This window comes from Sphaeramia orbicularis, chromosome 12, assembly GCF_902148855.1.
Source record: "Sphaeramia orbicularis chromosome 12, fSphaOr1.1, whole genome shotgun sequence".
NCBI lineage: Eukaryota > Metazoa > Chordata > Actinopteri > Kurtiformes > Apogonidae > Sphaeramia > Sphaeramia orbicularis.
In genome coordinates this window covers 41,271,553-41,285,905 of record NC_043968.1, presented here as the reverse complement: position 1 = coordinate 41,285,905, position 14,353 = coordinate 41,271,553, and the positions used below count along the sequence as shown (strand labels likewise).

Sequence of the window (14,353 nt, the reverse complement as noted above, 5' to 3'; positions counted from 1 at the left end):
TCATAAGAGTTTAATTTCAGAGCTGATATCTATCCATTTTCCATGGTTTTCTTGATAATAACCAAAATCACTTCAGCTCTTACATCGATATCTATGGCATTGTACTGACAAAAACAGTGCTTTTAGGCATTTCATGTTTTCTTTTCTGTCTGTTTTAGTCACATGATACACACAAGAGTTAGTACTTGATTGCATAACCATTGTTTTTGATGACTTTTGATGGTCTAATAATTTTTTCAGCGACTGTATATACATATTTTTTAACAGAGTGGAATTGCAAAATGTCAGACAGTCAAGTATCTCCCAACAAACTCTTCACACCATGTGCATGAAGTTTACCTCCGGGTTGGTTTATCAGAAGGAATCTGGAAGGTGAAAGAGAAAATCAGTACAAGTTTAATGCTGATCAGTGGAATTACGATAATGAGAGTTATTATTAGAGAGGAAAATGGAAAAACAAAGCACAGCACTGCTGAAATGTCGAATATGATGAATGTATAGCTTATTTTTGTGGTAATTAGCTTGAACTACTTTTTCGGTGATTTCCTTAAAGTTTGTGCAGTCTGTTTTGCATTTTTCTTCATGTACTTACTGTCACCACCTTGACGATAAATGAGGAAATATACAGATTGTTCCTGACATTGTGGTTCAGTATTACTGTGGTAAAATGTCTTTCACTGTTCGACATTCACCAAAACATAAAATCGATGTGAGGAGTATTATTTTCTAACTCATACCAAAGTGTTTTTGTGTGTTTTGAGGAGGAAAAAAGAGGCCAAAATGAACTGAGCAGTTTATATAATTGACCAATTTTAGATTCAGTCTCGTACTACGGACTATTTATTACCATGTCAGATTTTTATGAGTGAATTCTTCATAGTGAATATCTGCTGTGACAAGACCAGCCTATGAAACCAGCCGTATTTTATGCTCATGATGTGTTTTAATGACTGCAGTGGTTTCAGCAAACACACACTGCATTTAACATAGACGATAAAGTAAAACCAAGACCTACAGCGCACTAACACAGAACAGACAGCATGCCATTTGATGCCATTTTGGGAATATGCAAATGAGCTCCTCTTTATGCAGCTGAAGGTTGCGTGATTAATGGACTGTTTGCGTGTTTGCGTGTGCGTACTGGGATCGTTCTGTAAGTTGGACATCTGTTGTCGCCACCCTTTCTGTTGCAGTCTGTCTGTCTGTCCGTGGAGAGATGGAGGGTTGGCCTGGTTTCTATTCCACAAACATTAACACACACGCACACACACACACACACACACACACACACAAACAAAACCTCCAGTTTATCTGTGAAAATGCTACTAAAGCTTTTGCCTATGGATTTGTTTTTCATGTCAGGTTTTTGTTTGGATACGAAGTTCTCGTGGTTATTGTTGCCAACTGTTTATGAGCAGACACACACTCAGTCACACAGACGCACGTCCATGCCAGGCTATAAATGATTGACTTGATGTGTCTTTGATGATTCATCCCACTGAGATGGAGCTTCAATATAAAATGTCAACTTTAAACTAAGATTAAATGGAATCACTCACGAAGGCTGCTGGGGGTTGTGTGTTCGTGTGTAGCAGTGTGTAAAAGTGAGCCTGTGGGTGATGGCGAGTTTGAGTGGGAGGGTTTTTAAGACAAGGTTTGTTTGTGTGAACATCAGTGAGGTTCTGTTCTACTAATAAATGTGTCATATTGGTCTAAGCACCTAACATACACCCATCATCCATAACATTCTGACCACTGACAGGAGAGGTGGGATTATATTGATTATTTCATGACAATGGCACCTTTCACTAGGTTGGATATATTAGGCAGCAAGTCCTTGAAGCAGGTGTGTTAGAAACAGCAAAATCAGCAACATAAGGAACTGAGTGACTTTGACCAGATCCATATTGTAACGGTGATGACTGGGTCAGAGCATCTCCACACCTGCAGGTTTGTTGACTGTTCCTGCTCTGCAGTGGTTAGTATCGACCAAAAATGGACTAAGGAAGGACATCCCAATCTCAGGACCATTGATCATCCATGGGAGGGGTTGGAAAAATAAATCTGATTCATGTAGGTCCGCCTCTACTTTCAGGACTTCATGGATCTTCTGCTAACGTCTTGGTCTAGATACCACAGTACATGTTCAGAGGTCTGGTGGAGTCTAGGCCTTGGGTCAGAGCTGGTTTTGTGGAAAAAGGGGAACCTACACAATATTAGACAGGTGGTAATAATGTTCAGCTCCCATTGATGCACAATTCGTTGAGATCTGGTTGCTGTTCTTTAAATACTTTTGCTTGGTTCTAACCACTTTACTTTGGGAGTGAACAACAGGATCTGGAGATGCTTTGACCCAGTGATATGACCATCACTATTTCATCCTTTTTAACCCTGTAAAGCCTGAACCATTAAATCATTGACAGAACATTCCAGTTCTTTGAAACTGGAGCCTTTATTGGTCCTTCTGAACAACCAAAAAATATTTCTTCAAATATCAATTTCCATGTATGAGTTTCAATTTTGTATCATATTTGATACATTGGTTCTCAATGCTCAAATATTATTATTTTTAAACAAACAAAAACATAATATAACACAAGCATGTCTAATAAATTGGTAATTCCTTTTCAAAACTGGCAAAGTGCTGCCTCCTTCCTCATTAATGACAATCATGTAGTGTCACTGGAAAGGCCTCTGGTGAACAAATTCCTCCCCCTGGTAGATCATCCATCTATTGCATGTATCTAATTGTGTACATCAGGTTTTTCAAGAAAAAATATCACACTGATCATGTAGAGGGCTTTAAAACTCATGTATCAAATATGATACATTTGGCGTTATAGGGATAAAGTTGCTCAGATCCAGACTATTGCCCATGTTGTTGTTTCTAACACATCAACTGCGAAGGCTAAATGTTCACTGGTGGTCTGATATATCCAACCCACCTACAGGTGCCATTGTAATGAGATATTTGACTTTACCTGTTCGTGGTCATAAAGTTATTGGCTGATCAGTGTAAATCTCCTTCTGTGTGTGTCTCTCGTCATCACTGTTATTTAGTCTAACTCAGAAAAACTGAAGTGCATATAAAATTAGTGTTATTGTGATTTACCTGTCATACCGATCTGTGGTCTGAGAGAGCATCATCCGTGAAACCTAGACTGGTGTCAGTTTAGGATTACAGTAATATGTGTGCTAAGCATTATAGAAGGCTCATTTTGTGTCTTTTTCTGTCTGTGTCTCAGTGGTGGAACGTGGACAAAGGCGAGGCGCTGCAGACCTTCTTTCCAACAGGAAGTGCACTGAAGAAGATCCACGTGTCTCCTGATTTCTCCACCTTTGTGACCATTGACAACATTGGCATCCTCTATATCCTTCAAAGGCTCATGTGAGGTGCTGCTGCTGCAGAGATTGGCTCAAGTTAAAAAAAACAAAGCAAAAACACCAAAAAAAAAATCCCACTACAAGTCCAGCAAATGCTAGATGCTTTTAGCCAGACTGTTTGCATTAAGAGAATTTGCACAAACTAAACACACCTGGGTCTGTCTCTTCACTTATACTGAGAGTACTTATAGCATCTCAGTTACTTTCTTGACTTGACCTGTTTACCTGTGTGACTCAGATGAAACCACTCAAGTGACAATCAGCTTTCCACCAGTTTGAGTGTTGATGCAATAGTCTGCTTCAATCTCTCATAAAAACAGCCTATGTGGAAACAGGTGTTTTGCTGATGAAATTGAACAGATTCTTCTCAAGCAGACTGAATCATTAACACCTAACGCAGAGATAATACCAGCGAACTGAAACATATGTGATCTTGCATCAGTTTAAGTGTGAATAATAAATGTCATTCTATTTTGCATTAAGGCTGCATGTGATGTGAGAGGTTTTGTACTCCACTGCAGTCAACATAAGCTATCGTGTGCATTTGCTGATTTATTCAAAGTCATGAAATGAATCTAATGTCTCAATGCTGTGATACTTTTTGAACCATAATTTATCTTTTTGTGTTTAATGTGGGATGATGGGATTTTTTTCAATGTAAAAGCATGTTCTTCTTGTCAAAATCCAGTCATTAGTATGAACAGTTCTGAGCTTTTTTTACAGCCTTACTCTGTATACTGTAGGTGCAGGTATATATGGATATTCTCAGAAATCTTTGCCTTCCAAATCCACCAGCATGACTTGTACATCTTGTGCACTTTGATAGCCATAAATAATTTGTGGTTAGGTACAATTTTAAGCATTCAAGATCAATTCCAAAAACCTTCTGAAAGCCTGTGAACCTATTTGTACAAAAGAAATGTTTGTACTTTTGAACTTGGATCAAGTATAAGTGTTTTTCTACAAAACATGTTGTATATGATTTATAATTTATAATTAAATTTCCACTTGCTGAAGTTAAAAGGGACTTAGTGCTCTGCTAATACTCTTTTTTCTTAAATCTTTTGAAACTGTATCACTTTTCCATACTTTTTTTATCTTCATGTCTTACAACTGAGTCAGTTTCTGTTGAAAGCACTTTGAAGCAGGAGATACAATCTTTCACATGAAAATGTTCTTAATGTACAAACAAATTAGTCTTTGTTTTAATCTGTGGTTTTTGTGGTCCTTGGAGCTCAGAGAGGAGTAATCATCATATAAAGACAATAAATTAATACACTTAACCCTATAACACTAGACGTATTATATTTGATACATGAGTTTTGAAGCCCTCTACATGATCAGTGTGATATTTTTGTTCTTGAAAAACCTGATGTATACAATTAGATACATGCAATACATGGATAATCCACTGGGGGGAGGAATTCGTTCACCAGAGGCCTTTCCAGTGACACTACAAGATTGTCATTAATGAGGAAGGAGGCAGAACTTTGCCAATTTTGAAAAGGAATTACCAATTTGTTAGACATGTTTGTGTTATGTTTTTGTTCATTCAAAAATAATAATATTTGAGCATTGAGACCCGATGTATCAAATATAATACAAAATTGAAACTCATACATGGAAACTGATATTTGAAAAAATATTTTTTGGGTTGTTCAGAAGGACCAATAAAGGCTCCAGTTTCAAAGAACTGGAATTTTCTGTCAATGATTTAATGGTTCAGGCTGTACAGGGTTAAGGATGTATTTCAGCAGTTTTGAATACAGCCGTTATTTTCACTTTGTGCTGTCCTCCAATGGTGCTTTAAAGATGCTATAAATTCAATTAACCAATTTCTTCTTTTGCCTTTCTAAAACAAAATTGTTAAAATATTGATGTCTGCCCAGATAAAGTGACGCTATTATGTGGTGCTGTTCAATGTGAGCGAGATTTATGGCAAATTAAATGATGTATGGTTTAAGTTGTGTGCCTGTCTTGATTTAGTGACTCGTCAAACACTGTTTGTGTAGCAATTTAGTTCAAGTCTTTATTATAATGCTGTGTGTAATGAACTGATCAGCCATCCATTCTGTGAACAGTCTCCCTTTAAGTACATGTACAGTATGTTGTTGTGCAGCTTCCCACAGGAGGGCGCTGCTGCACAGACACAATGACTGATTAACATAAGGTGGAGAGTTTTAATGTTGTAGAAGATGGCAGGTGGCTACTTCTAACATCAAGTGCAGTCAAGTGGACATTTTACAAAAATACAAGAAAGTGATTTAAGTTGTCATTGCAGAGGGGTTGCAACTTGAGAAATAATACCCATATGAAGATGAATAAAATAGTAACTGAATTTCATATAGATGCAATACATAGACTAATAGCAAAGACTAACAAAGCTAAAGCCACATCTGGTCAAACACTGCTGTCCTTTAATCTTCACATAGACTTGTGTTTGACATGTGTTTGACGGTAGTTTGCATTATAGTTCTAAGCTTTGCTTTGTTTTTACACATAAAAATAATGACAGTAAAATCACAAATCACCTCCATTTCCATATGGTTCATGTCAGTAGCTGCAACAAAAGTCCATTTTGACTTTTTTCAACAACTTCAGAGCTGTTACAGTTTAGTCTGAACAGTGTATTAACAAATGTGACATTTGGCAAATCTGTTAACATGGCAAATATTGTACATTTTTGCCTTCATAAGCTTTATAGTAAGAAGAAATGCTACAATTTCATCATCAAACTCTGTTCTTCTCATGTAGAGTTGTGTCCTCTGGTGAAAACAACAACAGCGCTACTGGCTTCTATTACTTTGTAAATTTCTCTAGCTCTAAAAGCTGTTTCTTTTTGATTTGGTTATTTCTCATCACTTTCTAGTGGTCAAAGGTCTCATGGATAGACTAACAGAGTGACTCACTACTCCCTCTAGTGGTCATATAAATCCCCCTCGACGCTGATATGAATAGATTGAGTTAATATCTCTACAATCCAATACTTCAGCATCTTTGACATAACTTCAGAACTCTTCGTTCTCAACACATCAGGTAATTTGTTAATATTTTAAAATATAAATACTTCAGTTAGGTCCTTGAAGATAAAATCCTATCTGACTGCCTTCACTGTTAGTTTCATGGTTTTTATTCTGATGGTGACAGATCCTTTAATCGGGGCTGTCAAAGGGTTTAGGTGTCCTCTAGTTCAGGGTTTGAAATGATTCAAAAGAGGTTATTTTAATTGTTTTCATATTTTTTTTTACCTTTATCCTCACCATATTGTGAAAGAAATCTGGCAAAACCTGTATGTAACAATCTATTTATAGTCGCATCCACATTTTCCTTTTTATTTTACATTTATGCATTATAAACAATAAATGATATGTGATATAATATGCTCCGCACTGATTTGATGTTGACGTGGCTCAGGTGGTGTCCAGAATGACATAGGGGGTTAGGGGGTGATGCATCTAAACCTTCATTTCAGGTTTGATTAGTCTAGCAGCAGATGGATTGATTTTCTTTGGAAATTGGAATATTTTCTAGTGGAATAAAAGTGACATTGATGGAAGGAATTGAAATGTAAAATGTAGAAGCTTGATTTCAGGCCACTTTTACAGAATTGAATGGTTTTTGTTTTTTTTTATTTGGTTATTTAGGTTGAAAATATGCTCGTAAAATACAATATTGCTGCAATAAATTCAGTAAGGAACCTATATAAAACATTTGAACCATTGACTAAAATAAGAACCATCAAGATGCTGCATAGTCTGAGTTACATAAAAAAAAAAGGTCTGGAGCCGACACTGGTGTTGACATTTAAATGAGAGCAGAATTTCTAACTTTACTTGTAAGCTTAGAAGCACCAGGTGCAGCTCTTAGTTCATGTACTGTGTATACACACTGACATCAGACTCCTGAATTATCCATGGAGCAGAGGACTGGCTAGACGGTGCATAATAACAAGTGTTCACTTTACTACCGTAACATAGATGATGTATGATGTCAACACTTCAATGTCATCAAATGTGAGGGCAGTGATTGATAGTGTCAATATTATTATTATTATTATCAGAGCAGACATGGGATGTGTGGACAATCATCTGACATAAACCACAGATATAACTGTAGTCTGCTGAGGATAGAGGGGATAATAGTAAGGCTGGGCCATTAAAGGATAATTAATATAAACATGAGGATTTTTTATATTCTGATGTTCGTATCTCTTGCAATATAGATTCTCCTGTTGTTCTTGGGTTTATTTTGTTCACATTCTCAGTCAAAACATTTTCACGTTTCATTGATCTGTTTTACTTAAAACCGACTGTTTCCAAACCCCCAGCAGTTTTCTATTGAAATAATTTATTTAATTATATAGACTGGAAAAACACATGGATCTTAACAAGACAATTTCTCATTACAAATAAGGTAAGAGAGGTTACCTTTAAAATACTCTGTAAGTGCTATCCAGTCAAAACCAATCTCATAAAATATAAAATAAATGTAGACACTCTTTGCTCTTTTTTTTTTTTAAACTTTATTTATAGAACTTTTCAACAGTTATAGAACTTTTTATTCAACAAGTATAACATTTATGATTTTAAGCAATGTATTCATGATACAGAGATTGGCACTGGACATGATAAACAAACAGAACCCAAGGGGAAAAAAAAAAAAAAAAGCAACACAAACAAGACACGCATATAGACAGTCAAGACAGTGCGTTCTGGTTCCGTTAAAGGAGGAAAGAAAATAAATAAATTAACAAAACAGGTCAATAACAATATAAGCACCTAAAATGTTAGTAAACTTTCAGGCCAGGTAACATATTCACGCAGTGTAAAAGAGGCTCCCATATTTTGTAAAACTCTTTGCTCTTTTTGTGGAAATGCAGAGGAAACAATATCAACTCACATATTTTGTATTGATCTTAATAATTTTTTTGAATATCAAAGCTGACTCTTCACTTCAATTAAATATCCAACATGTATTTGGTTTGTCAAAAAAAAAAAAAAAAAGCCTGGACAAGACATATGTAATCAACCGTCTCTTAATTATAGCCAAATTCCATCTTCACTGTTCGAAATTTGCTAAACAAGGACCAAACATTATTGTTTTTAAAGCTGTCCTGCTGTCTCATTTAGAAAGCATCAAGCAAAGTTTAAATCCCAAAGCAATCAAAACAAGGAGTCTGTGTGAAAAGTACAATGTTTCATGAACTCTAATTAACCTCGAGCTTCTTTACTTTGTTTTTGATTCTTTGTCGTATCTTTGTTGTGATATAAATGTTATAATTGCATTCCATCCTGAAATGTTTGTACACTTGTGTATATATTTCGTCAATATGAAAAAAAAAAACAACTGGGTGCGACCAGGCTTAAGAGGCTACATTATATCATTTTGATGATTAATGAACAGTTTATTATTACGATTATTAAATATTCTACTTCCAGTTTTCTGAAATGTTCTGCTGTTTGTTCTTTTCGTTTCTTCATTTTTGCTGCATATTGTGTCTTTTATGAATAACTTTAAACCACAAATAACCATCTGGTTACTTCAGATTTCATTTGAGACCAAAAATCCCATTTTAAACTAAAAAAAAAATTATTTAACATTTTATTGTAATGATTATGGATATCTATTGTTATGAAAATGTTTATTGTGATAACATTTTGAGCCATATTGCCTAGATTTATGTTTAGGTGCTTGTTGCAATAAGGCACAGAAATAGAGTAGTGCAGTATATAGCAAATAAGAAGCTTTTCTGTGTTGAATATGACTACCATGGATCCCATTTGTTTCTTTTTTGAGAGCCAGTTCTTTTGAGAACTTGTGGAAAATCTGTCCCTTATGTAAATTTAGAATAATGATGAGCTGTGGCATCCACAAGAGGCCTTGTTATCTGGCCAAAACAGGGCGACATTACCTACTTATCCACTGACTGTAAACTTGAAACCATTTGTCTTGGGGTCTTTAGACATTCTGGGCACTGCAGAGCATCATGGCTGCCAGTCAGATTTGGGAACCAGTCCAATCATGTTGCAAGACTTAGACTAACCATATGACATTCTAAAGTAGAGCTGCCAGCTGTCTGTCAGAGTTCAATGAAGTGGTCTATTTATATTCCAACCTTTGGTGGGTAACGTGGAGGAGCCTCAAGCCTCTGTTTTGGGATCTCACTGATGTCTGAACTGATACATCCGTAATGTGAAAGTGTTGTTAAAAGAGGAAAGACAAAATACAGCCAAATTTTAGGTGTTTTCTTTCACAAACATTTAGTGGGTTGAATGAGTGGGTTTTTTAGTAATGTTCCAGCTATGATTGCTCACATTTGCATAAGAGTAAAAGAAGCTTAGCTGCCTGATTTTAGCATGCAGTTAGCCACGGGCTCCGTACTGTGTAAGGAAAGAGCGTCAGAAATTGTTGCTGATATCACCTTTTTTTTCCTGCTTATGGTGGGACTGCCCTGCCAAGTTCAGATAATCAACTGTGATTCTTTCGCCTGCGAGTCTAAATTAAACATGTGTGATACTTTCAGCCCTTGAAGATGGGGATTAGTTTTACATATCTAGTTTTAAACAGAGAAGATTTGACTGGCTTTATATCAAGTCATTTTTCTTCGTGTATATTTGTGTGCACCAACATCTCTGGTGGTATTTCTCCTGTCTTCTGTGTGTCCATCTACATACTTGGTTGAATTTACACACTCTGCAGTCTCCGCAGGAACGGTGTGAAGTTTTTAAAGTGTGCTTGAGGTGTGCACTAACCTCATTAATTCTGCTCTCTCCTGCTTAATTAATCTTTGTCTGCTGCTGAAGTAATTACAGCTATCTGGCTGTCTGAGTGTCTACACACTGACACTAACTTCCCCTCTCGGTTGCGGCAGGGGCAGGGTTTCCTTTCTGTATTCTCTGATCCCTGTCATACTGTAAGCACTAATTCACAGCACAGGAAAATTGAGCTGAGGCCTTGACTTTCAATCCCAGGACAAGTGTTCTGCTATTGCACTTAGCAAAATGGGTCCAATTTCTCAGAAGTATTTCACTTTGTTCTGTGGTTTCAGGATCATTTTTGATTTCATTGGAGGCCAGATGAAGGACACAGAGCTGTGGTTGATTCATCAAGTGTGAATTGTTTTGATGGATAAAAAAAACTCTAAAAAAAAAAAAAAAAGGAAGAGATTAAATCAGGAAATGACTTTGAATATTCAGATGGAAAATTGCACCACGGATAAGAGCATCAGCTTTGAAAAGTCATTTAAAATGTAAAGTCCAAAGGCCTTGCAGCCTAATTAGCCCATTTTAAAGGCAGTGTGCTTTTCAGAGTGTGGGCTAATGTGAGGCTGAGATTTCAACCTTTATAGTTCTCAGTGAGAGGGCTGCAGTCGCACGTGGACTCCCAGGAGGTTTAAAAAGGTTCAGTTTCAAAAGAACTAAGCTCCCCTCCGGCTTTCCGTCTGCTGTCTAAGACTTGCATTTTGTTTTCATCCTCCTGCTGTCTTCATTCTCTCCCTCTTTCCTCTCATTAATTTTTCACTGCTTGCTATTTTTTAAGCTCGTGGCTATGCAAAGTGCAATTGTGCATGCAGATTTTTGGGGTTGACAGCCAGACACACAGATCCATACGAGAACCGAAGGGACAGTGAACCAAAGTGCTATTACATGTGTGCATAGGTGTGAGGCTCATGATGTGATCATCATATTATGACTGCGATATAAGTTGACATTACTAATGGGTTCAAAGCCAGCATAGTGATGCAGTGGTTAGTTAGCGCTGTCACCTCACAACAAGAAGGTCCTGGTGGGGACTTTCCTGTGTGGAGTTCTGTGCATGTTTGGGCTGTTTCTGCGTGGGTTCTCTCTGTGAACTCCAGCTTCTTCCCACCATCCAAAAACATGCACCCTAATAATTTAATTCTCTAAAAGTGTGAATGTTTGTCTGTTTGTGTCAGCCCTGTATTATACATACATAACGTGAGGGTTCGTTGGTGGTTAATGGTTCACTCTTTATACAATGAGACAGATTTCTTCTTGAACAGTGCTTTACTTTTCACACATACATCCTCACATGACTAAACTAACCAATCAGGAGCTAGCAGTATTTAGATCAGTAACTGTAAGTGATTTAGAAAGGCAGATTGAACAGATTACCTTAGCTGCTTGTATACTACAAATGAGAATATTTAAATGTGTAAATAATAATTCTGCAAACATAAATGTAAATAGTTAATTGAGTAAACACTGTCAATATATTTTTAACAAATACATGAATTGACTTATTCCCTGTAATACGAATTTACTTCACTGGTAAACCTTACATTTCTTCAACGTAAATTACTTTAACTTCTGAGCCGTACACACATGCATGTATATTGATTCTGTTTGTGCATGTGGGTTGTGTGTGTGTGTGTGTGTGTGTGTGCGTGTGTGTGTGTGTGTGTGTGTGTGTGTGTGTATTTGGTCCTCAGCGTGTGTATAGAAAATAACTAGAGAGAACAGAAAAAATGGAAGTCCCCTAATGAGGGGCTAATAAAGGTTATTTCTTTTTTTCTTATTCGTCTAAAAAAAAAAATGATTGTGATCATTGCTGTGGGCTGTACAAAAGAGAATCTGATTTATAGATATTATGATTTGTTGCATCTTGTTTCTTTGCTGCAAATAATCATCAATACTACTTCATCCCACTTCTTATTGAATACGTAATCGGATCTGGATGAGTAATGTTATTTTTTCTTTGCCCATTTTGCTTCATTTACATGTTCAAAAAAAAGGACAAATCATTCATTCTGTCATTTCTGTGAAAGAATATTGTAACAAATGGTATTGTAACATTTTAGCCCATTTGTATATGTAGTCACATGTTTCCCCTACAGTGCACAGCAGTTTTTTCCTACATTTCCACAGCCCTATATCCATATTTAATGCATCTGAGAAATGAACTCTGGCCCAAACTCCAGTGGCAGGTGATGGTAATGGTAAAGAACTTCTTAAAACAGCCTATCGCTGCATATTAATATAAATGAGGTTATTAAGTATTAATGGAAGCAGTAAATACATGACTAACTAAAAATCAACATCTGATAACTACTGTATTCGTGTATCCACTGGGACTAAACATACTGAATGTGGAGACAGGAGACTCTGAATGAACTGTGTGTGTTTATGTATATGTGGAGGTCTGCTGACTTGTGCCAACAATAGCAGCTACACTGATTAAACAGCCATCACACACACAGCGAACACACACAAGTGTTGTCCTCCTGCTCTCTGACCATGTCCAACACCCCTGGGTATTCAGGTCACCACATTATCATTCCCCTGTGTCTTTTGACCCTGTTTCCTTGCTTCATCCTCTCGCTGTGTGTGTGCTCTGTTCCCCCTGACCTTGGCCAAACATTGGTTCCTGTTCCTGTCAGCTGTTGGCTCAGCTGCGTGCCACCCTTATTGCTTTCTCTCGGTGAGCCAGAGGGCTCGGAGCCAGAGCTCGTTCCGTGTTGGTCCACTTCCCATTTAACTGCTTCGACTTACCCATCAGCCCAGATGGTTTGAGCTGATTAAGGTAACACAGCAGTGGCTACGTCATATAGAGTAGGACTGAGGGATGGCACAGGTCTGGGGTGGGACCAGCTACTGCCAGGCAAACCAGTCAGGTAGTCATACAAAGGAATGTAGAGGAGATTCGAAATGGAACGCAGCCCGAGAAGAGCAGATGCTGTGGTCACCCATGCCTCACCTCATCTTGTAACTCACCCACCCAGACCAGTAGCACCCATGCTGACAGACCACAGGAATGAGAAGGGAAAAGGGGAAAGGAGATGGATTCCAGTTCTTTATCCGTCCAGCTGGAAACCATGAAGATCAATCACACCAACAAAAATATTCAGTTACATTTTGGCTCAAATACCAGCCCATAAAATATTTTCTCTTAAAATAATTGAGGATATGCCATTGTGTGTGAATACATAACAGTATTCTGTCTGGCAGTATTTGCAGATGATTAAATCATACTGTTGCTCTACATTATTACATTAATTTTCAGTCATATTAGTGTTTTATGTTTTAGACATTATGAATTTGTATTTTGTAAGATGATCAAGCTTCCTAAGATTAATGTAATGCATATGAGTAGAAAAGAAACAGTGATGATGTTCTCTCTAGTGCACAGGTGTCAAACATGTGGCCCGGGGGCCAAATCCGGCCCACCAAAGGGTCCAGTCCGGCCCTTGGGATGAATTTGTGAAATGCAAAAATGACACTAAAATATTAACAATCCTTTTAGTTCAGGTTCCACATCAGAACAATTCAATCTCAAGTGGGTCAGATCAGTAAAATACTATCATAATAACATATAAATAATGACAACTTCAAATGTTTCTCTGTGTAAATGTAAATATTTTCATGTATTTACACTAAACAAAGTATAATTTTGCAAAAAATGTGAATAACCTGAAATATCTTAAGATAAGTAAGTACAATTTTAACAATATTCTGCCTGTTACTCAATGTTTTGTGTGTTTGTAGATCCACTGTTTATCTGTAAGTTATAATGTACATGTGTAAATGATAAACTGAGGCAGAATATTGTTAAAATTACACTTATTTTTTCAGTTTGTTCATGTTATTCACATCTTTTGAAAGGATAGTTTGTAGATGTAAACCTTTTCATAATTTAAATTAACTTTCTTCACTCTAAAACAGAGAAAAGTTTGGAGTTGAAATTATTTATATATTATAATGTTATTATTTTACTGGTCCGGCCCACTTCAGATCAAATTTAGCTGAATCTGGCCCATAAGCTAAAATGAGTTTGACACCCCTACTCTAATGGATGGATACATTTGTGCAGCCTCTTAACATTAACAAATTATGTTTGGTGAGCTTTACAAATGTTCTTTTATCATCCATTATCTCTGCCTGGGATCATTTTTCATGTGGTTTGATTGAGTTCATGGACTGTGGTTCTTGGGGGTCTCTAAGTATACATA

At 36.8% G+C, this 14,353-nt stretch overlaps 1 protein-coding gene across 1 annotated transcript in view; it reads left to right on the top strand.

The window, feature by feature from the left end:
- The window catches only part of apaf1 (apoptotic peptidase activating factor 1), a 50,037-nt gene extending 45,640 nt beyond the window's left edge, over positions 1–4,397 (top strand). The window contains exon 27 of the mRNA XM_030149822.1: positions 3,246–4,397. Within this exon, the coding sequence (XP_030005682.1) occupies positions 3,246–3,392 (147 nt within the window). The 3' untranslated portion in view covers positions 3,393–4,397. The remainder of the gene's footprint in view (positions 1–3,245) is intronic.
- The last annotated feature ends 9,956 nt before the right edge of the window (positions 4,398–14,353 follow it).